Source organism: Scophthalmus maximus, chromosome 10 (genome assembly GCF_022379125.1).
Source record: "Scophthalmus maximus strain ysfricsl-2021 chromosome 10, ASM2237912v1, whole genome shotgun sequence".
Taxonomy (NCBI): Eukaryota; Metazoa; Chordata; class Actinopteri; order Pleuronectiformes; family Scophthalmidae; genus Scophthalmus; species Scophthalmus maximus.
Genome location: NC_061524.1, coordinates 12,825,326 through 12,853,222, shown reverse-complemented (window position 1 = coordinate 12,853,222; position 27,897 = coordinate 12,825,326). Strand labels below are relative to the sequence as shown.

The following is a 27,897-nucleotide window of genomic DNA, read 5'->3' as shown; positions in this document are numbered from 1 at the left end:
GACAGAGGAAGTAAAAGCAAGATATTTACTATATTTGTACAAAATGTTTACTCTGGTCAACAGATTTAAGAGATGTGGAGTCATATGACCGGTGATTCATTGAAGACGACGGGCAATGCGGCAATGAACTAATAGCAGAGGAGTCAGCAGAGAAAGCGAATGACAGAAAAGACAAAAGATGGAGAGGCTCCTACCTCCGGTGTGGCAGGGTTGAACGTCACACTGAGCACTGTGTCCGAGTGTTTCTGAAGTTTGTGGAGGTAGCTGCTGCTACGGATGTCGTACACATAGGCCTGGAATGAACAAGATGGACAACATGAACATAAGCAGTGGTACTGAACTGTACAATGAAGAGATGTACAAACCTCTTTGACATGACCCACCTAGTGAAGCTCACTATAGGCGAGTAACACAAAAAAAACAGTAAGTTTAGACTGAACAAGAAGCACATTGATGTAGATCTGGTGAAACTGCATACAAAAGTCAAAGGAAAGACACAATCAGACGCAAACAGATTTGCTTTAGGGATAGTTTCAACTTCAAGGGGAAAAAGGCTGTCAATGTTTTCACGCTGATTACAGTGTCCATGTTCAGAGACTGGCTAGACAGTAAGATTTGGCTCATGCTGAAATCGGTAATCAGACACATAAATTCATGCAATTTCTGTGCCAGAGTCATCTCAACTGCTGAACTAAACCCCAGATGACTCCCAAGGTCAATTGCGTGCTTAAATAAAATCTGTGGCTGACTGTGAATACAATATTGAATATGCTTTAAGTTATACAAAAAAAAAATATTTTTGTCATATCAGAAGCTGTCATCAAATACTTATGATTAAAGATTCTTAGGTTTGTTTCATATTTCACTTTTATTTTCAGTCCCAGCTGAGAAAGAAAAATGCTAAAAAGCCCCTTCAGAAAGTGACTGAAAAGGGTTAAAATTTCAAATATCATAACAAAAAATAACATCACCATCATCCTGACAAAACAAAAAACACTGCTGCAACATTTACTGTTTGAAGCAAATCCAAAAGAGGCAGCCGAGTCAAGTTGCATTTATTTAAGCAGTACATCTAAAAATAATTTTCAATCATAGAAAATAATAAGTATAGATGAAAAGAACAAGTAGTGTGATAGTGTCAAAAATCAGACATTATCACATTACAAACTACTGTAATGCTGACTCTCAAGGGCTTTTTGGCATTGCAATAAAAAAGTCTTAGCTATTGAGGCTTGTCACAGATTCATAAAACTCAAAACACTTAACACTTCATAATTAATCGACCATTGAGACTAATTAACAAATGCACCCTTGCAGACCGATCACAGTTAGTTTCTGCTTGGAGGCAGTAAAAGCCTTGTTAATAAGCTCTACTTCTCGGTATTAAGTAGGTGTAGATTTTACACTTGGCCTTTGGTGCTCACAAACACATTTTTGCATAATTCTTGTGCAGACATCTTAGGAGCAACACTTCAATCAGAAATCTTAGAAAAGAAATGTGAACAAGTGACCGGCTTGTTAGCACAGTTTTTCCTTCCCTTTAAGTACAATCAGCTCATTTTAAGGCTCATTCTTTTTGCTCCGGTGCCACGAGCGCAGATAAAAATAGACGTGGGGATGTTTGCTATACCAGACGGCAACTCATCAGATTCCTGCAGCTGTTTTGTATTATGTTTCCCTGAAAAACGCTCGAAGTGAGCTCCGTCAAACGGTCCATGGGTAGAGTGTCTCTTGTCTGCGGCGTATGACGTGTGTGGTGCCTAACAGGGCATTAGATACTTGGAAGAGGAAAGTTCTTTCAGGAATGCTGAAATATCAGATGGATCCCCAGATGTGTCCGTTCACATCGGCTGTTAACTGAGGCAGAGAGCAGTGAAAAACTGGTATATTCTAAATACCCCATTTTATATCAGATTAAAAGAGGCGAGGGAAAAGCAGATGAAAATGTGGCATTTTTCCACCGAACACACAGAAGGTTAAAATCGACCACAGTGAAATCATATTCTACTTGGATTGTTTTGGGCCATATGTTTTTTGGAAAATGTGTAATACGATCTAGGGAGTCTTTTCAGAGTATGCAGGTTCTTCTTTTCCATGATTGCTTTTTGATATATTAAGACAAGTATAAATGTGTCTGGCTTATCGAAGTCTCAGGGCAGCTACAAATAAATACGGCGTAGCCCACTGCCGTATATACTCTCCCCATTTCCTGAAATGTTGGAAATGTCGGAGCTCGACAGAGATGCTCTCAAATGTTGGTGCTGTGCTCAGTCCACATAATTAATTATAACCAGTGGCATGCATATATTATTCCAGTGCTTTCAACAAGCGCACACACACAGAAGGAAAGAGAGATGGATTAGGAAAAGGGAGGCAGTCTTCTGAAAATGTCTTGAAAGCAAGTATAAGGCACAGTCTGGAAAAGCAATTAAAGTTGTGCTTCAACATGAATGTTGAAATTGAACTTTATGGAAAAAGGCTCAAGTCCAAATAAAATTGTCAGAGTGAAGCACAAACAGTCCTCACCTTATATGGAGGTGAAACTGATAAAGATATGCTACTGTTTTCCTGATGTATTTCACATTTACAAGGTCAAGTAAGATATTAACTGTATAAATTATACATAAATTACATTTAAAATAATTCTTATGAGGGCTTTAGCCTCTGTTGAACTGCAAGCAGATACAAAAGAAGGTCAACATTTTCACAGAGGACTTCACTGTCTCTTTGCACTTCAGTTTTGTGGGCATGATTCAACTGGGAGTATTTATGTTGTTGCTGTCTCACCAAATACGAGACAAAATCTAGCCAGACCATGATGACATGTGGTCAAGAAAATATTTGGTTTCTTCTTTTTCAAAGTTTTTAAAATGTCACATTACTCATCAACTGTTTGTTTCTTTACAACTTTGTAAATATCACTGCTCTGAAACCATAAAACCAAACAGTATTTGTGCTGTGGGTGGCTGTGATATAACTTCTTTAATGGCTTTGTCTCCCCGTTCAATTTTCTCCAAATAAAAAATTGGATATCATAGCAATCTTGTCAAATTATACTCCCACAAAACCTGACTGTCCGAGACACCTTTTTTTATCAGAGAGGTGTATAGAAGGGAGAGTGAAACACTCACTTTATCAGTAAGAACCCAGAGTAAAACAACTTACGGCGTTATCCTCAGAGCCTGACGCGATGAAGCGGCCACACGGCGAGATGGCTGCTGAGCAGGGATGGCAGCGATTTAGATGGTTCTCATAACGGCGTACACATCTGAGGAGGCAATGCACACAATGAATGAGGTTGATGAACTTAAACGAACCTGATGTGAAGGAGAGACTGAACGTTTGAGTGGTGAGGTCATAAGACAATCTCAGTTCTCAGAGTCCACACGTTGGATTGAATAAAAAAAATCGAGTTCATGTCGTTGCAATGGTCATATAAGGAGCACAATAATATTTATAGAGTGAAATAAGCCATTATAAATGATTTTACCCTGAACTCTCTCAGCTAGAAAAGACTGTAAAACTAGAAAAGGTCGCTGTTGTTAAAAAAAAGAAAGAAAGAATCTAAACATTAATGTCTGAGAGGTGAGATATGTTCAGTATGAGCATGAATAGAGTTTCACACATGAGTGCACAGGTTTTTCAGGGATCTAAACTCTGCAAAAATAACAATGGAGCCGAATGCCACCCTGCATAATTCACGTTTTTGCAAACATCTGAGCCGTCTGCGGCCAAGGAGTTTTGCATGACTCAAGCAAAACACAGGAAAAGAGAAGGTAGTGGATGACGGATGGTCCCCCTGAGCAACTTCTGTGTTGTCTCATTTGGTTCGCAACGGCATGTAATGCGTTTACAATGCCACCGACCGCTCACTGAGCGAGGGTCTCTGTATGGGCTGGCATGTTGGCCGAGCAGGGCTTTGACAGGATCCGGTGAGAGCATGTCTTTGACGTTCACATGCTAATGTCGTTTAGCTAGACGAAAAAAAGTAGGTCAAATTCACTGGTGACCATAAAAGAAATGTGATATACCCAGTACCAGTGAGTTTGTGAAACATACACGCAGTGAGGGGGGGGGGGGGGACACAGGGGAGCACGTTCATACAATTGCTAAGCAATAAAATATAAACTTTAAGAATGTTGAATTGTTTTTATGGCTGTGTTAGGGACTTTTTTGTGGTGTTGCATTGAAAGGGATTAAAGAAAGGGTTTTCCTCGCATTTTTCCAGTATATTGTCACCGTCAGCTGACTACCCTATTTGCCCAAGCAGCCCTCAAAAGCGTAAATCTGGCTGCCACTGAACACCTTCAGCCAAAGAAATGGCCACCTGACTGGAAAGAAGAAGAAAAAATGCTGCTGGAGGAGAGTGAACATAGCTCAAGTCAGATCAAGCAACACCATTCAATCCATGCATGCTGGCAAGAGATTGTGACCATACTTTGACGTGTAACCCAAGACCCAGGAGGACGGTGTGCAAAGGTCATAACCATTATAAAGACCCAGCTGAGTTTGTCCACTCATTTTTAAACAGAGAAAACAGAGGCTGATGGGTGGAAATTGGGCATGATTGACAGCTAGTGAAACCAATCAAATAGACACAAGATAAATGACACCAGAGAACCCGTAACCTTGACTGTGATGATGACGGACTACCGTGCCAAGACTGTACCAAGAAATCAATGAAAACTGAAAAAGAAAAAAAAGTTAATCGTGTTTTTTAAAGTTAGCTTTAAACATATACTTAGAACCAGTGGGGTTAAAATAGCTCTAGAGTGAAGGCTATTCATGACAAATATAGTTACAAAAAAAACAAAGCCTGACCTCCAACAATTGTGATGCCTAGCAAGACGGATGAGACGCATCTGTTTCTAAATCCCTATCAGGACTTCTGGACAGGTCTGCAGCACAGCTGACACTACCTATCACGATCACACTGATAAGAGGCAGTTTAAGAAGTTAGAGTAAACACTCTTCTGCTTTTCTAGGTCAGAAATGTGGATCTAATGTTTGGCTGAAGGAGAGGAGATGCTGGGCTGAATCCCCCCCCCCCACACACACAGACACACACACACACATACTCTCTGTGTTGTTCGAGTGATGACTATCCGGCATTTGTCTAATGACTAACACAGACTGCACTGGAGGGTCGGATCGTCTTGAGTGGGAGCCTGTACGGTTACTGAATCCACCTGGGTATTCTGTGTCAGTCATCAAAGCAATCAGCAGACTAATCATAGCTCATTCTTTGCAATACAATGTATTTCCAATACATTTCACCCCGTGTAACCGTGTCAGTGCAAATCAGGTGAACGCTTTGCTTTTTATCGTTCTTTTTTTTCCCGAAGGAAATACTTAAAATAATCTCTGTATTGCTCAGCATAAATTTATCAGTAGAAGGGGATTCCAGGGGATTTGAGGACAATAAAGTCTAACTAAAGAGAGACAGGTCAACATCTGTTCTCTGTAGCTGTAGAATCTGCATCTGACCGTCTCCGACGTCTCACTAGGCGAAATGTGAAAGTGTGTGGACCCCATAAACTGGACTCTTGCACACTTAAACACACCATTCTGATTTTCAATGGGTGAGTGAAGGGTGCCGGGGTTGAAAAATAAACTGTGACCGATCCAGTGGTTCACCAAGTTAATAAAACCCTTTCTGTGAGAGTGCGACACTTTCAAAAACCATTACCCCCATTCAGTCATGGAGAAATACACATGGGTAACTTGCTTGTTTGTACTACAGTCTGAAAAGGAAGGTGATGAGGATTTTCTGGTGGCAAAGCAAAAATAAAATTAAGATTGGGTTTCAGAAGTTTCCACTCAGTGAAATGTACATTTCCCTTTGAGGTTTTCTTCTTGAAATTCGCAGACACAGTATTAACCCCAGTTTTGTCTGAACCCAGACCTTGTCAGTGTACTTGTGTGTGTCTATTAAGAACCCATTTTCATTAACTTTGGTGCACAATGGCTCTGGCCATGTAGCTATTGACAATGTATACTAATATACATTGTAAATATTGTAATATGACCATGTGTTAAAAATCGCATTATAAAAATTCTGTGTCAAATCAGTGTATGAAATAACACCATCAATGACTCTGGACTGTATAACATTACATTTCTTTTGGACAAAATGGAAAAGACCGAACAAACTCGTGTCAAACATTATTGCCTATTTAATCAGTCAGATTTTGTGAGCGAGGGAACAGAGATGTTATGTTACACTCTGCCTGCCAGACTAATTTCTATTTATTTATATGTATAACTCAGACGTATGAAAAGACTGGATTAACATAATAGCGATAGGTTAAATGGCAATAGAGATAAGCAACATTAAAAGAAATACATAGAAACATTAATCTTTTACCTTATTTTTGTGTTTGGCACTAGCTACAGATTAAGACACACGTTTTATGAAAGGAGGGGGGATTAACAGGGTCGACTAAGGGCCGACACAGTGAAGAACAGTATCTGCTTGGTGACAGCTCTCATAAACAGAAGTTCACCTGGAAACTAGGCACAAATATTCATCAGATAGCAGTGAACTTTTGATGGAGCCTTGGATGAGGAGTTCAACATGGAAGCAATTGCAGACATGAAAGAATGAAATACTCAATAATGTCCTCCACTGGGCCAAAAACAACATTTTGAAATCCACGCGAGCCCACATGAACTATCCGCCTTATTCAGATACCTGCTACTAAGGGCCAAAAAGGCACGTACTTTTGAAACGGAACACTTCTCGATTCCCTTCAACTTCTGGTTGTTTGAATATAAGGTAATTTTGCACTACCAAAAAGCAGGTATAAACGATGCTAACCTATAATAGAGGTTGCTTTCAAGCGTTACAGATACCTGAATCTGGATTTTAGGCAAAACGGAAGTGTCGTAATGAGGAAGTGCTTTCAGTATTGTAGGCCAAACATTCCAGATAGCACTGTCAGTCAAGTGTTCAGAATGTCACGACCCAAGTAAAGGGATTAGGTATCAATGCTTTCTTATTTTTCCACAAAGCTCTGTAATGATTTTTCATCTGGAAAAAAAAACTGAAGTCGTATGGGAGCACACTTTTTCTTGTCTGATTTTCACATTAAAGGTGTACCTATTACAAATCCAACAAAGACAGAATCAATACCAACCTAAGTGTACGGAGGTCCCAAATCTTCACACCATCTTTGACTGCACTGGTTAGAAAGAGGTTGTATGAATCCGGTGCCTGTGTGCTGAACATGGAGCCCTATGAAATATACACAAAAAAAAAGAAAAGGCCTAGTCAGCACATGCTTTATTGAAAAAAGGTTGTAAATCAGCTTATTGTCCAGAACTGGAATATTCTGTCACTCTGCATCTGGCATTGACAAATAGTTTTAACATTTCAGGTAGCATTAGCACCCCCTTAAAGTAAGACAATGTAAGCACATTGTGCCTGTAAATAAAACTGAAAAGGAAGCATAATCATCTTCCATCTCTTATGCAACACACCGAGCTAGGCTTCAGGTATAAATACATAGAGGTTCCACAGCACATCTATACTTAAATTCCACATCTTTAACACCAAGTTATCAGATGATACAATCAAGTGTGTGTGCAAGTGAGTATGTGTGCAAGAGAGTGAGAAGGCAGTGGTTGGGATGTCTTTTGTTTAGGTTTCCATTAAGAGTGTGAGAACGGGAGTCTGAGAGGGCATTTCCAGTTCCATTTTCCGAGAAGTTCTCTGCTCTGATGAGTTCCAGGTGAATTTTGCCGAGGAGGTGATGGAAATTTGAAGTGGGAAAAGCTGCTTCACATGCTACAGCTCCTAATGTTTGGTCCGCCTCGGGACGAGAAGCCACGAGCGGGGAGAGGAGTGATGTTGTGTGTGCAGCCTCCAGGCAGGGGCAATCCCTCTGGTCTGTAGGTATTAACCCTACAGCATCCAAAGGCCCCCAGGCTCCCAAAGGCCCTCAGGCACCCAGGCGGAGGAACCCAAGATGACGCAATAGCCAAGCTGAAACAACACACTGCGGGCGTTCCACAATGTATGAAACACAATAGCTGGCGAGACAAAGAACAGGCACCTCTGGATAAAAGGAGTGTGGTCAGCTGTGCATCATAGTTGAATGGGTTTGATGCATTTAATCCATACTTCTAGCTGCAGTGTGTCCAGCTAATCCAGTCTATGGATTAGCTGGACAATCTGCATGTGCAAAGTATGCACAGGTCAACAACCAGAGGGGACTGAAGTGAAAACCCCAAGGTCACTAGGCACAAGCCTCTGCTGCGCAAAAATACACACTTTTATGTATTCCTATAAATCACAGAAGCATCTCTAAGGTTGGTCAGAGTTCTCACGCTTTTATTGAAAAATAATTTTCAAGTTTCAATGTAAAAAGTATCCAACAGCAATAAGTAACCCCAGACTTGAAAAGCATGACTTTATTACTAGTATTTATGATTTAATACTGAGTAATGCAGTATTGTATTCTTCATATAATTTTAACGGATATGGATACGGGCCCGAGCTGTCAACTTGTTAGGCATCAGCAAATTGAGCCCACATTGGTCCAAGACAGTGATGTGGGAGTACGGCCACGTAAACCCAAACTGCATCATGGAACATGAATATTACTCCAAGGCCGTCATCTAGCATGGAATATCCTCTTGCCGTTTCCTATGGCAGTCTTAATCCTAATGCACCAAGGATTTACATTCAGGCACTCGAAAGAGAAAGATGAATGATACCGTTGATGGCACGTCCTGTCCGTCGGTCATGGAAACCTTTGTGGGACCATGACCTTCCTTCGCACCACAAACTAACACTCATATTCCATCAAAGACTATCTGTGCCTTATGTAACTTGTGCAACACTCATAAATGCCTTATGTAACCACTGGAAGATTTGCCAAATAGAAGACATTTCAAGAGTATGACTGAATTGATGCCAAGCCAAGCGAATTCTTCACCCTGTGGGTCAGGACTATATATCACTCAGTCGGCCTGTGAAGTGAAGAGATGTCTTTGCCACCATCATTCGCAAAGGTCAAAAATTCAGGAGCACAAGAAACTTGTGAGTGCGACTTTTTGATAAGACTCTTATCTTTGCTAAAATAATTTTCAAGAACAGCACTCTTTTCAGGATATTCGTGTGCATGGTCTAAAGGAAAATTGCCAAGAGGAAACTTAGTGACAAATGTAAAGTATGAAATCATAAGTTATTTCTCACATTAAAACTGTTTTCCTAAAAATGCTAAACTGCTGTTACCTTAAGCCTGGGACCCTGCAATCTACAGCCATTTCTCCCAAAATTATCATAAATACCAGAAATAATTAGTAGTCACAAAAAAACTTTAAAAATGTGTTAGAGAGCACCTGCTTTCTTGCACTGAATCTCACTTCACATTTGCTGTCATTATTGATGGTGCATCTTAAGACCAAAATATAAATATATATATATATACTATAATCTTTTGACAAATGTAGAAAAAAAAAGGTTCACAGGAAAATTTGAATGACCTCACCTTGTTCTGTGTAATGCAGTGGACAGCTCTGCAGTGGGCGTCAAGCAGCTGTGAGGCAACTGTGCTCTTGTTCATATCAAACACTCGAATGGATCGATCTGAACCGCACAGCAGGACAATGTCTGAGGCGGCTGTTAAGAAAACTGACCACAGCTGTTATTAAAAAAAACAAAAAAAAAGAATCCTGCTTATGATGAGATGCAATGAAGTGCATGTTCCGAGTATATAGAGTATCAGCTTTCTCTCGTTCTTCACGGGCCAGCGCTAGAAGCTAGTGCTGAGCTGAGCAGGTAGCTGAATACATTATTTTGGTTTTACGTCGTCATCAGAAAAAACAGTTTGCTTCTTTCATTCTCTGCTGTGATGCATGAGTGTACTGTATACTGTAGCTTTTAAATGTCATCAGTTGTCAAATGTATTTAGCTTCCTACATGTTTATCTATTAATCCAGATTAATGCAATGTCAAATGCATGTGAATTTTAGTACATTTATACAAGCTATAACCTCCTTTTAAAAGCATTGTTTCCATTTACACTGTCAGTTATCTAAAAAGAGGGATTTATGATGATATATACAAGTTAATCCTTGATTTATACAGTTAATCCACACAATAGGTTTGGCCTGTGCACAGAGGGGCAAAATAATTCCCCACAGGAAATCACTAATTCAAACGCAGCGCAATTCGGTGGATTTATTGGAAAATAAATACATCGTAAACCCTAACAAGGCGCTGGAACGCAGACATTCCTGAAAAATTAAAGACACCTAAATGATTTACAGGTAAAAAATCAGCAGTGGAGGCCCCCGAGGCAGCATGTGAAGAATTAGAAAGCACAGACAGATTGCTGTGGTTGACGTGGAAGCGGTCCAACCAGATGCTGCGAGTTAAAACACTTCTGAAGGCATACGTTCACTTTGCCCTCCATAAGCATCAACGCGTTCTAGACCGTAACGCTTCTCCAACAACAACAACAACAACGACAAGCATCAAGGATACGAGAGAGGAAATCATTGACTGCAGACAAGGCTGTGATGTATGTTGGTGACGGCGTTGTAAAGCGCTTTGCCAATTTGACAACACTTCGTTGATGATATCTGAGGGGAAAAAAAATCTGCATTTTTACATAATTTCGCCACATAACCACAATCATTTTTGTCTGTCTGAGCCGCACGGTTGAAGGAGAGAAAAAATATGATGACATATCAAGTGTTTCATTCATAAGACTCATCACACAGATTACTACCTAAAGAGGAAAATCATTATTATCCTGAAACCCTATCAAATTACCAAGAAAGCAGTTTACATGTCCAGACTCATAAAAATATATGTGGTGCAGACTTTGAAGCAATTTAATAAAAAAAAGTGTATGTTATCATGATTAGCATGTTTGCTTGAGTCCATAAAAAAATATGTTTAAAGATCACAGTGACCTTTAGCATATTTGATTTAAACTGAAATAATAATTAACATGCTTCCATAAAAAAACAATTCACAATCCAAAACTAGCTTTTGCATTGCCATCAATTCTGTGTGCTAGATGTTCTGTATACAGAGGAATCACTTGTAATTACCTCTTGATGTCGTCATGTGTGGTGTCCACGTCATACAGGTACAAGTATAGAGAGGGTCCAGATGCAAAAAGCAGAAATTTGTCGAGGTAGTAAAACTGAGCATCTCTTATGGGTTTGGAGAACAAGCTGTTGCCCTACAAGAGAGAAGACAACAGATAATCATCAAGCTTTCAATTTATTGAGACTTTCATGATGCAGGGAAATATGAGCCAATTTAATCTAATAAGAGTAACAAATGAGAAAATATGTCTTATCAATGTTTCTCTCTTCTATTTTTCTTTTTCTTCAATTAGTGGGAACAATTGATGCTGACAAAAACAAAAACCTTGAAGTACTATTCTGAATAGTTACAGTATTATACAGTTTATATACAGTAAGTCACAGTTGAATGTGAACGCAATTAAAAGCTGTACAAGTGAGTACTGTACAGTTTTTAAATGATCTAAATAATACATGCAACACTCTCAGTTGTATAGCGACCATCTGCACACACTGCCTTTTCTGCCTCATCCGCTCAAACCCGAGCAATAAACTTATGGGCTTTAATGGCCGACCGCTTAATGTTGAATCGATAACCCCAACACCATTTCTCAACAACTCGTCCTTTTTGTCTCTTCACAGTTCACACAGAAGTTTTTCTACCATGTGAAAAACCAGAGGGGGGTAACTAAGGAGGAGACATCCTCATAAGAAACTGTGGTATATATCCTGTGGTATATTTCAGATCAGATGCTTTACTCTGTCCACATTTAGAGTTCTACCAATTTACCAACTATCTGACATTTAAAGTGACAAGAAATCTTATGGAATACTATGCGGTTTAGTTCTTTCTTTATGGAGCTGCGGGCCAGAATTGTTTGTAATTCTGGCTCACCCCGGCAGAACTCTTGTCCCAGGAAAAGACTTGAGCACTTGTTGCCAGGTTGTTTCACAAGAATTGGTGTTCTTGTGAAAAGCTGCAGACACAGCCAAGCTCAAAACAATCTCACTGATTGAAGCAAACCTCGGATGGTTAGCATCAGCAACAGGGACACCCCAGATCTCAAGGACAGACCTTTGGTTTCACTTGGCTTTGGAGAGTTGACACATTTTGGACTGTCCTATTTAATTTGATACCCATTGAAGGAAAGGAGGGTCTGCAGACGATCACAGTTTTGGATGCTCCGAGTCCACAGACGCTTTGAATGACAGAGTCACTCTGTTTGAGCCAAGGAACACGCCATTAATCACCTCTATTAATTTGGCTTTCCTTTTTTTTTTTATTCCGTGAAGCTACTCTATTAGAAAAAGAAAAAGTGATATTGAGCAAGCTTTATATCAAATTGTCAAAGATACATTTTTGAACATTACACCGAAATTCCCCTACAGAAGCTCAATTATAGAGGTGCACCTGCATTACACACCGCTATATTTAAGCGCAGTCTTTCCATCACCCTTAAATCACTGCACATCTCCGACAGCCGTTTTACTTTGAAAGCATCTTACAAATGAGGAAATGAAGCAAAACACTGTGGACACAGTAGCAACCGCAGTGTCTTACTGACGTGCAAGTATGGAATCATTGCCTCATTTATAAAACTGCAATTGAATATTTTTTTTATATCTTAATACATGCTGCCAGCTGAGGGTAAAAGTTGTATTTTGCCTATGTCTGTAGATATTTACTTTTACTGCTGAACCAATATGAGTTTTTAGGCCTTCAGAGGGAGGACATTTTTGCAATATGAGATCACTCTGATTGGTCCTCATTTCTCCATTTTTTATGGTTAGGATTTGGCCTCAGAATAATAACTGAGGGAAAGTTTGATTGAAGCTCAAGGTAAGGCTGGTGGTTATGATTAGGGTGATCGGGAGTAAAGGTAATCAATTAAAAAAGAGAAAAAACAACAACATATATACACGCTTGAGTTAGTGAATGCTTTTACCATGATAAAGGCAGGGTCGGTGCTGCCATGGGCCCAGATTCGAAGTGACTGGTCTTCTGACGCACTCAACCAACACTGTCTGTTGAGGCTCCAGCTAACACTGCTCACTGGCTTGTCATGGCCTGCATGAAGAGGGCGGAGGGTTGAAATCAACTCACAGATACAGTGTGCAACTGCAACATTTACTTTTATGGTACTGCTCCGAGAGGCAGTCAGTGTGAAGGGGAGAAAGAGGCTCACAGTGACCCAGTGGTCACCTTGACTTCTGTCCTCGTATCTCTGCCGCCCCCTTGTGGAGACCGTGTTTCCATTGCACTGGATCTATCAAGTGACGTTGTCCATGACTACCAACGTTTACTTTACTGCCTAGAATTGAAGGGGTTGGTGCGAAAATGGATGAAATAAGAGTTTTTCCCTGTGAGAAATTCTATCAGTTCAATGCTAGTTGGTCTCAACAATGTGGCCTTTTCATCTTTCATTTCACTGTCAGACAAAAACAAAGATACCAAATTCTTGCTTTGGAATATAATCAAACTGCACCTTTTCTATCAAAGGAGAACTCTTCATCTACACATTTGACAGTGATAGCTGAGTAATTTAAATGGTTTTTTTTCTGTGGTATAACTGAGAGGTTTTTGAGTTGTATGATATTCATGTTCTTTACATGCACCTGTGTAGACTGCTGGATTGCCAGTAAGTGAGGACTTGTACAATAACACTGAGCTGTCGCCAAGACCACACAGGATTTGTTTTCCATCACCTGGGAGAAAAAAAGAAACAGAATTGTGTCATAAGGATATTACATAACAGGGAAGTGAAGTGTTTCATATGAAACAGGAACACTTATCCGTAACACTGAAACTGTTTGGAACTCTGAAAATAAATCATTACTTTGTTCCCAAACTTTATGATAAATGTTACAGCCTCAACATTGTCTCACCTGAATACTGAAGGCAGTAGACTGGTTTGTTAGCAACGCTCAGGTGAGCATGTGGAGTAGTAGGTGCCTCGCTGTCTGCTGGATAATCTCTGAAAAGTAAACCTCTAAACGACAAAAAAACATTTAGTATTTATATCAAAAATAACATTTTAACACTCTCAACATCGTATTTCAAATGATGGGAGGGCTTACGTATTTTTGTTGGGCTTGCTAGAGGAACGATTCTTCTGAATATTTGTTTTAGATGAGAACATAGTCCTTCTGAAAAGCAAAAGCAAAACAAAAATTCTTCATGTGACATTTCATGAATCAGTTTAGGTGATTCATCAAGCTTTCATGCTGTGTTTTTTTGGGGGGTTGTTGCATTTAAAAAGCCTGGAGAGTTTGGTAGGAAATGTGACTGCAAAGATTGTGTCTCCTCAAAGGCAGGCAACTGCTTGGGGCCCAAGGTTGTTTTTTTTATGCAGCAACAAGTCTGTTTTCCCTACCGTGGGGTACTGGTGTATCCGGATGACTTCACTTTTGAGTGAAAAACCAGAGGCTGATCCTTTGTTCCTCCTTTTTAAAAATCATGAAATGATTAAAGAGACAGACGGACGGGCAGACAAGTTACAAGTGTAAAAGACAAAGAAAGATAAGATACCAAACAGAATCACATTTACAAATCAACAGATGTCATGAGTGATCAGTTATACAATATGAGTCCAATTTCCGCCAGGGAAAGGGGACTCCTGTGCATCACTTTCCTGTGCATCACTTTCCATAATTAGGATAAAACTACTCGTTAAACTGTTGTGGGTTTTTTATGAATTATACTCGACTAGGAGGATACACTATTACTGAGTGACCACCGCGGCAAGGATTAGGTGCAGCAGCCATAAACTGTGGGATGGTTCATTCTGCTCCCTGTTCGCTGTCAGTGCCTTTGCTATATTACAATGAGCTCACTCTTTCCACAGCCATTAAAATGTGTGAGGCTTTCCAAAAGCTGTTCTCTCCTGTCAAACACGGGCTGCGTCAGAAAAAAAAACATACTGATTGAAGGCAGATATTAATCTGTAAAAAAAAAAATGACAATGATTTATGTAATTAATTAATTAATTAATTATATTAATTTGTCAATTAGTTGACGAAAACAACTACACACTTCAAGCAAACCCGGTCAAGTTGACTGTGAATTTCAGAATGACAGGTGGCAGGTGAACTATTCTTCAAAGATTTTTGAAAAGGAAACCCTATAAGCAAATCCATAGTTGATATCTTTGCATCAACAAAAGTAAAAAAAACATCTAACCGTAAAGTCAGCAACAGACATACATGTCGGTAGTTTAAATTTTCTCATACAGCTAAACATCCTCACTGGACTGTGGATCAATCACCTATAGGGTTTGAGTGCTAAATACTATGAGTTGACCTTCATAGGCTCCCACTCAATTCACTGTAGGCATGGTCCCAAAGCAATGATGAAATTAAGTGCAAGTGAAACAAACCCATTAAAATAAAAAAAGATAAACATCTGGATCGCATTACAATTCACTCTTATCTGGGAGAGCTTCTCGTCTTTGATGAGCAGTGCCAATGTTCTCTGGTTTTGGTACTTTCCTGTAAAACAGACTCGACAACCTCTGAACAATTACTCTGTTCCATTTTCCTTGGATTTTGACTTGAAGTTTGAGCTTCTCTCAGCACATGTTGTTTCTTTATCTGTTCAGCCTCAAAGGAAATGTCTGTTAATGCAATTCATGCTGTGATGCTTCTTTCTTTTAAAAGAAATATTCTTATCTGCTTCCTCAGTTAAATTTTAACCTTTTTTTTTGGTTTTGTGAAACTGGTATTTAACTTAAGTCACAGTCATACTGAATGGTAACAATTGGTATTGGCAAAATATAATTGGTACATAATAAATGTGCCATTGCTTTTTTTTAAAGGAGGCATAATATGCTTTTTCACTTTATCCCATTCCTCTAGTGTGTTATTTAGGTTTTTGGGGTATTTAAATGGTCTGCAAAGTTAAAAAGACGAAAGTCAGCGGTAAAGGGAGCTCCTCTAGTCGACAGAAAACACTCCTGCTCCTGAAGCTTCGGAAACTCCTCGTCAGTAGTCCGGCCGAAGATGGTGATGTCACTATGGCCACCAAGTGCAACAAGTGCATCAAGCATGTCTAGCGGCTAGTCCGACACACCCCCAACAAAGCCGAGTAATGCGAGCGAACTTCCTACACAGGCTGGAAGTGGTTGACCAATCGTGACAGAGTGGGCCAGCTGGCCAATCAGAGCACACTGGGCTTTATCGGGAGGGGGGCATTGAAGATACAGGAGCAAAAACCTAGCGTTTCAGACAGAGGCTGGAAAGAGGAGCTGCGGGAATGGACAGGTCTGAGGAAACTGATATTTTTTCTGAACATTAGAGCATGTGAACCTTTTCAGGTTATAACCCAAATTCAAATTATGAACCTGAATATGAGGAGATTTCTCCTTTAAGTCGAGATAGAAACATCTTGTGCCATCAGTCGCTCACGTGTAGCACCCTCCATCCATTCCTCGATTGTTTTGTGTGTGAGGTTGGGTGCTAGAAGTAGCTTTTGATCCAGGACAGATTATGTGCATGATACAAAGCATTTCAGGCCAGAAAACTAATTACCTGGCAATAGCCCTATTGACCCCCTGCTGATAAATAATGGCCATTTAGTTTTATGGGGCAGTAAAAACCTCATATTTTATGCTGACTTTAGACTGGAAGTAAAGTCAGAGTTTGGGACATATTTCTAAGTGGAGTCATATCTGCACAAAAACCCCGCAGTTTGCTGAGTGCTCCCTTTAACAGCACTCATCAATCAAGCTGTCTTACCCATTATGGCAGATAAAATTTCATAAAATTGAAATTCTTTTATTTATCGTAACACACATCCATTAGTGGTTATTTGGGGTTTGGACTGATACATATCTACTGTATCACTATTTTAGATAATGTGACTTTAAGAGGTGACAATGATCCGTTTTACAGCTTGGGTAGCCTGCATTAGAGGGGAAAAGGCTCAGGAGTTCATACTAAAATAAACAACATACTCAGTCAGTGTGGGAGATGGCAAAACTGAGACCTCCATCTTTGTTAGCTAATTGAATGTGATCCAAGAAAAAGACCAAATAATTCAAGCTAATCCAAGGTATATATGACTGATATATGACTGAATGTGTTGTTTTGACTGTAGAGTCTCTGGTGTGTCTCATTGACCTAGTGACCTGTGAAAAGTGACGCGCACAGTGGGTAAAAGAGTAAAAAGGTCCCAGTGGGACGATAATAAGCAATTACCAATATGAAACCAAACTAAGGCTCGACAACAGCGGGAAATCATACAGCACCTCAAGAATATGCTGGTGGCCAAGAATTTACTGCTACATGTAGCTATGCCAATAAAACACTAACCACAATAACAAACTTTCACAGAGAGCTAGACCCAACCTATTCAATTTAACAATAAGGTATCTGTGCTGCAGTGGCTGTAAAGCAGTGACTTATGGAACAATAGTCAAAAGCCTGAAACATGAGTTAGACTGTTCGAATGTTTTTCCGCCATGTTCCCTGTTTGGGATATTTTGGGTGGGACAAATCAGTGGCTTGATGAAGCACTGGAACAATTCTTAGCATAACCCGTCCAATAGCACTATAACATTATAACAACTAGAGGACATGAACATCAATGGTGCTATAGGACGATTGCAAGTCACAGCCTAGTTCGCCACCCCTCTCTCCTAATTTACATGATGAGATGTGGAAGAGGTGGACGGATATTGATCGCCTCCAACAGCTGCCTCTTCAGTGACCATTTTACACTAAGCAGCTTTACAAACTTTAATTGAGACAACCGGGATTCACCTATTATTCAATTGGGGCTGAACCGACTATCTCCCTGCCTGGCCTTCATTGTCCTGTTTCACAAATATCTGGCATCACTGTCGCAGTGAACGTCGGCCACCAATGAGCGCAGGTTGCTTTTGACTTTTTAGGCTTGTGTGTTTATCCTGACAAATAAAAACACTGACATGTTAAGGTATCATCGTCCGTGTTATGTTAAGTGTTATTATTGATTGTTCCACAATAGAAAACAGAACAGATACATTCACAGTGAGCTCTAAAGATGCATTTGAGGCCATTCAACGCTAATTGCTTCATTATCCCAACCATAAAACAATTTATTCCAGCCAACAATATTCAGACTGGTGACCTCATTCAAAAATAGCCGCACCTAATTATCACCATTTTTGATAAGCCAGCAGCCCTGGTTCACTTCAGGATCACGTTACACAGCAGTGTGACACGACAACAGATATCTAATCTGCGCTCGCAATTATTTTCACAAAGCTCCTTGTTGCTTGTGCCAGACGTACAATGGAAGAACATTTTCCTTTCCAGTAGTCTCAGAAATTTATGGTGTAGCTAGTAAGCAATTCTGCAGATATCCTTAAGAATACACGAGGGCAGCATAGTTGGTTGCAGTAGTCTGTGGTATTCGGTCTGACATTTCAGTCACGCAGCACCTCGAGACTCCCTTGAAGATCTCCTACATATCGGGGCTCTGGCAGCTCCCCTCGCACCAGCTGTGGGGAGTCCGGCAAATACTGGCTTTCTCAGAATTAACCCTCTTGTAAGAGCAACATGTAAACCTCAGTATAATATAGGTCTCCAGCAGAATAGTTCCAAACTGCCAGGTCCTAATGATACACCAAAGAACCACAAAAAGTCTCACTTTACGTAGGAATCCACTCCTGAAAGAAGCAACAAACTGAGCTAACTGCTGGAATTTTATCAGTCTAAATGCTTTTCTATTATAATGTCAATTACCTGCCTATGTGGCAAATAAAAGCTAAAGGAAATCTAATTATGAATGCCATATCGAGGAATGAATCTTTTCCACTCTTAATTTACAGATAACGAGGAGTAGCTCTTGTAAAAGCCAAATAGACTTTATATAAACCTGCATTAAGTACACATTAAGAGAAAATGATCTGTGGCCTTGCAAAACAGACAATGAGCCAGTCATGGAGTGAAACACCCAAATGGATCATAATTTTAAAACCCAGAGCCATCAAACAGCAGTAGCTCCCTTTTTATTTTATGTGCATGAGGGTAAGTGAGAGGCGAGCGAGTGCTGAGACGACAACAGGGATGCTGACCTTTCTTTTCGGGATGGCTGGGTTCCGTCTCCTTTAACCGAGCGTTCAGAGGCGATTCAGGCAGCGGCGGAGAACTGACAAGGGAGGGGGGAAACGGGGTTGGGGTGGGGGGGGGGAAGAGTTACTGGAAATGAAGGAGCACAGCATTTTCCCCCGTTATGGATTATTAGTCCCTCCAATTCTCAGTATATTGTTGACTCATGAAAAACCAGATGGCAAGAATGGCTGTAATAAGCCAAGTTAATGTGGAAATGTCAGAGTCAGAGGGAGTCACAGGCAGGAGGCCAACTGAAAACAGGCCACTCTCATGTGTCCTACTGCTGGTGAGTTCAGGTGACCAGTGTCTGAGAGAATAACCAAAATTGTGCAACCGCACAATTTTAACAAGCTGATGTTTCAGCTCTTAAATAACTAATTTGCTAAAGCAGGAACACGCATAACGTTGATGAAATGATTACAATTTATTGGTGCTGCTGGAATTTTTGCTAAACAATCATTTATGGAGGTTACCACTAATACCTGCATGAATTTCCTCCCTTTCGCCCGGGAGGACATTTTTGGGGCATTTATATAATGTTGTTATTGTGAACGTAATAAGTATGATTTTCTGAATTAAGGGCTACGTCCTGAACGGACTGCTTTAACTCGTGTTGATATTAAAGCTTAGACATCTACAGAGAAGCAGTTGTTTTCTCTTACTTGTGCCTTTTGTAGAGGGTTTCAGGATTTGGACTATACTGCTGCCGCTGAGTTAGCAAATATAATAAACAGCTGAGATACTGCAAGTCCTTAAACGAGAAAACCTTGTTTCCTGCCGCTGTATATACAAGGCTAGGCCGAACGTTTCTTGAGCAAGATACCGATTTTTACTAACGGAGCTGATTTGTTACTTTAAACTCTATCGAGGACTGTTTCTCCTTTTTTGGGGGGGGGTCACTACACTGTAGCATCACCAGATATTTGCCTTTTATCTCCAGGTTTACCTCGGGAACACTGAAAAGCCTTTACAACAAGCCCAGATCTTCCCTAGGTCACAAGGATCCAACTCCAACAGAACCACACTTGGAGTGAACAGAGACGTCACTAAAAACGCCATCTGTGTGACAAGGAAATAAAGAATGGATAAATATCGAAAAATATTTAAAGGCAGTTCTTCAAAAAAGAAATTAAAATATATGCTAATGAATAATGTTGATGGAAATAGGGACAGCAGTAAGACAGGCTTTTACAATGCACTATAACACATAGTAACTTCTCTGTGAGTAGAGGGGGGGAAAAAGCATAAATTTCCTTTAGGAAGCAAACCACAGTGAGATCTTGTTAAGATGAATCTTCTTTTTTAAATAAATTCTGTAGATAAACTTTTTTTTACTTTTATCATCATCATAAACAGACAAGATTCATTAGGAATGACAAGGGCAACTAACTGTGCACAATCGTCAGCAAGCGGTCACAGGATCAGTCATAAGAGAACACGGTGGGTCAGTACAATGTCTCCCTCTGGTTTATCAAGATATCATAAGAACTACTCACAGAATTATCCCGTGCTGGAGAGATTGTCCACGAGTTTGCCATTGTGATGCTCAAGTGCGGGAAATCTAGTAGAAGGAACATTAGTCATGCATTTGTCTGCATTCAATTTCCAGATTATATCAGGATCGGCACATTATGCAAAAAACATTCATGTGAGCAAACATAACGTCATTATACACATCATTAGAATATATAAATATATACAGAAAGCTTAAAATATTGAGGTTTTGGCACAGAGATTTTTTTCGTTTTTTCTGCTTTTTCAGCAGGATTGGTCAAAAGGTTATGGACAGATTTGCAGGAAAATTTGATCAAAGTAGGTCTCTAGAAGGGATCCAGTACTAGCTATGGATCCATGAATTATTTGAAGGTGTAACAGCAGATAGGTGGGGATTGCTGAGCCTTGGCAGAGGTCTACGCTCTCTCTGTGCTCTTCTTACTTAATATAACAAAACAAAAAAAATTCTGAAGTTAGCAGTCAGAGAAGTCCCGCCACCAGCAGCCTACCTTTGAAATATAGTGCTGTTAGGAGTTCTGAAGTTGCCAGGTCCACCACATAAAGGCCATCAAAGCTTCCAATGCATAACCAGCTGCTGTCCCTATAGGGGCCCACCAAAAAAAAACATGTTACAGGATTTCTCGTAAAAACCCTTCTTTTCAGATCACATGGGGAATACAATGTAGTGTACAACAAGTGACAATACATGCCATAGGACTATAGGTTTTCTATTTAAGTTTCCGTGGACATCAAGTATTCTAACTATGCACAGTCAGTATTATGGAAACTTCTACCGCACAGAGAATTATGGATTGTTTTTATCCCCTTCCTGCACTGCGCTACAAGCAACGTGAGGTTCTGATGTGTGTGTCATGTGGGACATGATGAATATATTATATATGATACTGTAAGTCTTACATTTTAGTGCATCATTACTTTCATGCTGAGTGCTCAGCAAGAGAGTAAGTATTTTCATTTTATTGTTCAAATGTTAATTTCTGTATGCCGGGGTATTTTTTGACTCTCCCACCAGGGGGCACACAAGTCTCTATTTTAAAGAGGCTCTAATAGACTGACATTAGTTATGCAGCCGTTATTATTTAGGGTACAGGTGTGATAAATGTTTGGATGAGCGAGACAAGACATCAAACGTAGATGCCAAATGTTCAGGAGAAAAGTGGCATGTCGTTTGAGGGTGAAAGATACCATTCAAGAATTCCTTCCTTCCTTTAACAACAAGGATCAATTTGAAGTATCAGCACCATTTTCCGTCCTTAGATACACCCGAACCTTTACTCCTTGACATGGCGTGTGGATGGCTGACAAACACTGTCCCCAAGCTGTAACTCGCTTTTGGATATAAAGCTTCTGCCAAGTGAGTAAATGTAAATCTATTGTAAACAGTAAGAATGGGCATCTTCTGTGAGGTGTGAAGCCAATATCGCATGGTGTGGATCCCATAACGCACTTGATCAGTGGTTGCAGCCAGACATAGCTTAGTTTTTTTTTGTCAAGAGAAAATATGAAGATGGTGATGATTATGATAATGATGACTATGACCGATACTGCTCGGACGTCATGTGCTTTGCGCAGAGCAATGAGGAAGGAAAGTCCATTTGATTTCATTGCGGTGGCTCACAAAATACACAGGATTATGTCCGTCACTTTTTAAGTGCCTGCTTCCCGTCATAACATCAGATGTTTGAACAGACTGAAACCGTTTTTGCTGCACGTCTGCAAAGTTTACTGCAATGTGTGAAATTTCTGTTTTGGTTTCTCTGACTGTGTAGACACGTGCAGCAATTAGCCCATAACGACGTTTAGTTCAAGAAGTTTCCAGGCTTTGGTGACAGTGTGAAATCTCCATAGCGTTAATGGAAGAAATTTGCTACGATTTATTTGGGGTTTTTTTCTCGTGAAGACTGTGTTTGATTCGCTTTTGTAATATTTTCCTGACATGCTTGTGGAAATAAATCGAGGCCACAAGAATGGTCGCAGCACTGACTGCTAATGTCTTCAGGAGAGATTCATTGGCAGGTATAATGCAAAACAGTTCTTCCTCATGGTTGAGTCAAATAATCAGGTTTCCCTGTGGTAACTAAGCCCAGACATTGTCCTACATAATCAAGAGCCGACAACAAGCAGGTTCTTGGGAGGAAATGCTTTCAATTACATATCTAACACATCAAACTGTTTGTGAATAATGTGTATGCGTATACAGTGTTTTACTTACTTTTTCTGCTCGTTATTGGTGTCAGTGAATGAGCTACATGAAGCTATTTTGAGGACTGGTTTTGTGGTCTCCACTGTATCTTCAGATGGTTCCTCACCTCCTTGAAGAAAACATACACAAAGTAGTAACTCAGTAAACTTGTCGAGGTACTTGAAAAGAGGCATAGAGTATGTTTTATGAATTGCCAGCGCAACACACTCCTAGGTCGTTTTTTTAGTTTGTAATATCACCTGCTTGATGGCTCACGGTCTCTTGGTGCAGTTGATGCCTTTTTTCCATCTTCTCAAGGTCCATTTTGGAGACCAGGTGAAACTTGTGGTCATCGTGGAGGGAAAAGCACCACACCTAAATCCAGCAGACACGGGTTTGTTGTATACTGTAGCCTGTGACGAGTTTCAGTCCCTGGCACTGATTCTGATTCTGAGCTGTTCAGATGTGTGTGTGTGTGTGTGTGTGTGTGTGTGTGTGTCTCAGTCACTAACCTGTCCATCAGTTGAACCAGTGATAAGCTGCCTGGTCTCCTCCAGGAAGCATGCACTGATCAGAGGAAAGGCTGCAGAATCAAAACATTTGTTTGTTGGCAAGAGAGTTACAATTAAAAAAACATGCTGTTTAAGAATTAACTTTGTAACACTTAACGTTTAGCATGCTTAATTACTTGCACCCTCTATTCGCAATATAACTAATTATCCTGTACTTCTGGACTTTGTTTTCATGTCTTTATAGTATGTACATACCTCTATATGTTTTATACTCTTTTTTTGTATAATTTTACTCTATTTATTGCCTTTTCTCTTCTTTTATCTACCTCTTTTTGACTTTTTTTGCTGCTGTAACAAGTCAGTTTCCCTGGCGGGAGATCAATAAAGTTTAGGTCATTAGCCTTGACATCTATATTTTGATACTCAGAGTTTAACTATACTGTATGATAACAGATCCCAATTTTAAATTGATCCCATCAATTCTACGGTACAAATTTAATGGGAGGATTCAGGCTCAAATGAAAAATAAATAGTACCTGAGAGCACAAAAGACTGGTAGGAAACAGCTCCGGTTTTTAAATCCCATACCTAAAAGAAAGGCAAAGAACTTTGTATTTATTGAAACTCAATTACAGTGTGCAATATGTGGTATTTGTTGTGTATATAGGCTACAAAAACTGATCATCAATTATCATTTTTGAGTATTATTTGTGAATCTTAAGTAAAGACCTTAAAAGTGCGGTCCTCTGATGTGCTGATGAGAACGTCTTTATTCCAGGGACAAAACTCTGCTGATGTTGAAGGTCCCAGGTGGCCCTCCAAGGTAAAAATGACTTCCTGTCTCTGAAGAGGAGAACAAAAATCAAACTTGGATAAGATAAAGTAATGACTTTGGATTTGCTATCAATAAATCGAAAAGAACCAAAAATACACATCTTTTCATAGAGGTGTGCTGCATTGTACATCTAATAAGGAGAACACAGAGAAGTACAAAAAAGTAGAGTATTTAAGTACCATATAAGCAATAGAAAATAAAACAATGTGTTCACTGACGGAATCTGTATGTATCATCTCATACCTTTGAGCTGAGAATAAATACACTACGTCCAGAACAAGCGGCCACTCGTTCGTCAGAGTAACAGAATGAAAGATGAACGACTTCATCCAGTAAAGTCCCGATAACGATTCCAGCTGCAACGTGACCTGCAAACAAATTCATTTTAATTCATTTTTACATTCGAAGCAAAAGAACCTTGTGGGACATGAGGAACATATCTAGAAATGTTTCACTAGATGGCAGCCTTGTTATTAGTTCACTCAGGAAAATGATCATGCTCATAGTTTCATGACTAAAAAAGGAATTAAACTAGAAGGACATCATAAGGGGGGGTATGAGAAACGTGTTGATTTGGGCATTTTAGTAAATAAAAAACAAGGTACAACATATGAAAATATATACAAAACTTAATCAAACCAATGTCAACATAAGGCCACACACAAACTCTTTCCTCACCCTCCTTCACTCTCATCTGGCAGAGTTCAATCTCCCAAACAATGATATAATCAGCAGAGGCGGAGCAGAGGAAAACAGGGCTGCTTCCTTTTCCAAAAGTCATGGCGCCTATCTCACCATGGTGCCCCGTTAGCAGCAGCGGCTGTGGACAAACACTTATAGGCTCAACAACAACAACAAAAAACGCAATACATTATAACTAATTCATGCACGTCTGTGACTCCTTTAGTCTCAACAACCACTAACAGACAAAGCGCGAGGGGCCAAACGGGTTTCGTGTTTGTAATCAAACACAGCGATGCGATCTTGATGCGATCTTGCAATCACTCCACCACTTAAATAAAATACTAATAAAAACTTAATATGCAGTATGGCAAATACACTGTACAATGTTTGTTTTTTTAATCTTTCATGGCTGTGGCCTGTTGTGCAAACATTCTAAATGTTTAGTTTAGCTCTACTAAGTCTTTTAGATTAATTGTATGTACAGAATTGTGAGCTTATGTAAATAAAAAAAATGACAAGTATACACAGGTATGGGTCAATGTGGTTTGACTCTTGATTTGTTTTTTAGTTGTTGACAAACCTTCTGCTCGGTGTCTACATGGCTGTAAATCAACATGTCCTTGCCACGCACTGGTACACCACAGTAAGAGTGACAACATGGGAGCTGCCAGTGTGAGCGGACTCTGTCACAAGTCAAACTGAGCTTTTCAATCATCTCTGCTTCCCTGACAAGCCACGACGCGACACACGGGCGGACTCTCTGTACAAGGAAGCAGGGTGTGCGGTTATCGAGGCAACTTCGGGTTTAACTCTGGGTTCTCTGTCCCACGAAGCTGGCTCCCTTGTTAGCGGTGTGAGTCGCCATGGTAACGTGTGCTGAACAGCTAACCGGCTCCGGAGCGGGTTGACTTGATACGATATCAAAGCCAGTCACCAGTCCAACTTACTGACCAATCAGATCACTGGAAAACCAAAGTCATCATCCTACAGGATTCCGACTTAAAAGAGTTTAGACGTAACCTATCAAATAATAAAGCGCCGCCGATGTTGAGCTGAACAGTGACCGCCCACATTTAGAACGTCACCGGATCCGGAAGTGAATTTTCGATCCACACTCCATCGACGTTTCATAAAACCCTCATATAGAGTTTTTAAGTCTGGATCCAAGACAATGAACCACGAGATGAATCGTGACCGTGAAACATTATTCGGAGCAAAAAACAAAAAAAAAGAGGAAAACTTTAAAGAGTGGAGGAACTACTCATCCGTTCCAACGACATCCAACCAATCAGACACGTCGATGCTAAACTTTAGGATTGTGGGTAGTGTAGTACTTCTCAACGATATTGCGTTTTTTTCTTAAAACAAGGTTGATAACATACTGACTTCTACCTGCATATACCATCGTTTCACAACCTCATAGCTCGTGGTAAGTCTACCGTGGATGGTTACGACATTATGTCTATTAATCAAAGTGTTGATTCAGAATATGGGATTTTCACTTTTGTGTGCTGTTGAGCTCTTGCAGTTCCATATTCCAGACCTTTTGTGTCCACTGGTTTAAAAAAAGTTCCTAATAAATAAAGGTAGAATTCATCACACTAAATTAATACAATACAATGAATACAGATTCATACAGAGCTTCATTTGAATTCAATAGTTTATTTGATTCCAGACAGAATCTCTGACAGTGTTTTACTTTCTTATTCTATCACTGCATCTCGGAAAACATAGAAATGCAAACGTAATACTTTCTCTTTTATTTGACCAATGATCCACAAACTGATCAGTTTGATCATCGTCAGACAAATTTATACAAATATTCACTCAATAATAGTAAACTTGATAAATTCCTGTTCTTAGTTACATTTTATTTTTTAGGCTGACTTTAGATTAAGAAAAATATTTCAAGTGGTTCTTTCCCATTTTATTTGTTTGATCATATTATTTTCATTTAACTTTGTAGAATGTCACTTTTACATGTCACTTAAACCAAACTGACTTACATGTGTGAGCACTTCTTTTTCGGATCATATTAAAAACTTTATTGTGGGTGCATCCTGGTATGTGGTAATATTTCGGCTTCATCGTTTTTGAAAAAAAAAGTTGCGGTTATAGCATTCTATCAGAATAGTGACATATTTTACTATTACAAATACATATTGGTCAAACTCAGGGGCTCAAAATAATAAATATTGTTAGATTATTCAGGCCGTAAATGTATTCCAGCCTGTTTTAGACAAATTATTATTTGAAAATTACTTTCTGACAGGGTGGAACAGAACAGAACAGGGTGGAACCCAGTATTACAGACGGCCTCAAAGAAGCTCAATCTGACATTAAAGCCTCTTCTGAAGGGCTCAGTGAAGGGTACCAGGATTCATTTTTCAAATCAAATATCTGGGACATGATGTGAAGTTTAACAATGTAGGACCCAAACGCAAATGTGAAAACAACAAAACATGGTCACAAACATGGGTAATCAACTTGGGAAAACACAAGGTGCAACGAACTTAACAAACGGGAGAAATCACTGGGGCGCTATACAAGACATAACAGACAAAAGGAAGACCAGGGATCAAGAAAGTAACTCACTGAGACCCAGACACACAAGGAAGGGTAATCAAAAAAATAGATAAATACAAAGAAGTCTACAAAGAAACAAGAGTTCTTAAAGTACTTCACATAAGCAGAACCGTGACATATGAATGTATTTCATGAAAATACCTGGTTCTGCAGTGTTGTGGAAATTTTCTAAACATGTAACATTTCATAAGTGAGTCACAATGCAGCCTTGAAATAATTTTGCAAATGTAAGTCTGATAATGTGATTGTGATATCAAATTAGCTATAAACACATCCAGTACGCCAATTATCTATCAACTTAAAAAACTTGAATTTAACTGCAAACAAATCTCATGACATAAAAGTTTACATTCCCTTTTTTCTAATCCATGATGAACATTATATTTTCTGTACTTCAGTCCACAAACATCGTCATTAGCTTGGCTCTTGGCCTTCAGATT

The 27,897-nt window shown here is 39.6% G+C and overlaps 1 protein-coding gene across 3 annotated transcripts in view; it reads right to left on the bottom strand.

Moving 5' to 3' along the window:
• The window catches only part of wdr27 (WD repeat domain 27), a 35,102-nt gene extending 9,147 nt beyond the window's left edge, over positions 1-25,955 (bottom strand). The window contains exons 1-23 of one of the 3 annotated variants that reach the window (XM_035606451.2): positions 25,452-25,955; positions 24,866-25,007; positions 24,431-24,555; positions 24,082-24,195; positions 23,889-23,940; positions 23,353-23,423; positions 23,101-23,215; positions 22,871-22,967; positions 21,147-21,238; positions 20,640-20,704; positions 20,090-20,202; positions 19,107-19,180; positions 14,424-14,493; positions 14,128-14,196; positions 13,936-14,039; positions 13,666-13,755; positions 12,996-13,117; positions 11,071-11,204; positions 10,496-10,593; positions 9,498-9,619; positions 7,140-7,237; positions 3,166-3,268; positions 195-293 (exon numbers count right to left, since the gene is read on the bottom strand). In XM_035606451.2, the coding sequence (XP_035462344.1) occupies positions 195-293; positions 3,166-3,268; positions 7,140-7,237; positions 9,498-9,619; positions 10,496-10,593; positions 11,071-11,204; positions 12,996-13,117; positions 13,666-13,755; positions 13,936-14,039; positions 14,128-14,196; positions 14,424-14,493; positions 19,107-19,180; positions 20,090-20,202; positions 20,640-20,704; positions 21,147-21,238; positions 22,871-22,967; positions 23,101-23,215; positions 23,353-23,423; positions 23,889-23,940; positions 24,082-24,195; positions 24,431-24,555; positions 24,866-25,007; positions 25,452-25,586 (2,304 nt within the window). In that variant the 5' untranslated portion in view covers positions 25,587-25,955. Of the gene's footprint in view, positions 1-194; positions 294-3,165; positions 3,269-7,139; positions 7,238-9,497; positions 9,620-10,495; positions 10,594-11,070; positions 11,205-12,995; positions 13,118-13,665; positions 13,756-13,935; positions 14,040-14,127; positions 14,197-14,423; positions 14,494-19,106; positions 19,181-20,089; positions 20,203-20,639; positions 20,705-21,146; positions 21,239-22,870; positions 22,971-23,100; positions 23,216-23,352; positions 23,424-23,888; positions 23,941-24,081; positions 24,196-24,430; positions 24,556-24,865; positions 25,008-25,451 lie in introns of all 3 variants that reach the window. The other 2 variants (XM_035606450.2, XM_035606452.2) reach the window with 2 other exon arrangements.
• Positions 25,956-27,897: the final 1,942 nt, after the last annotated feature.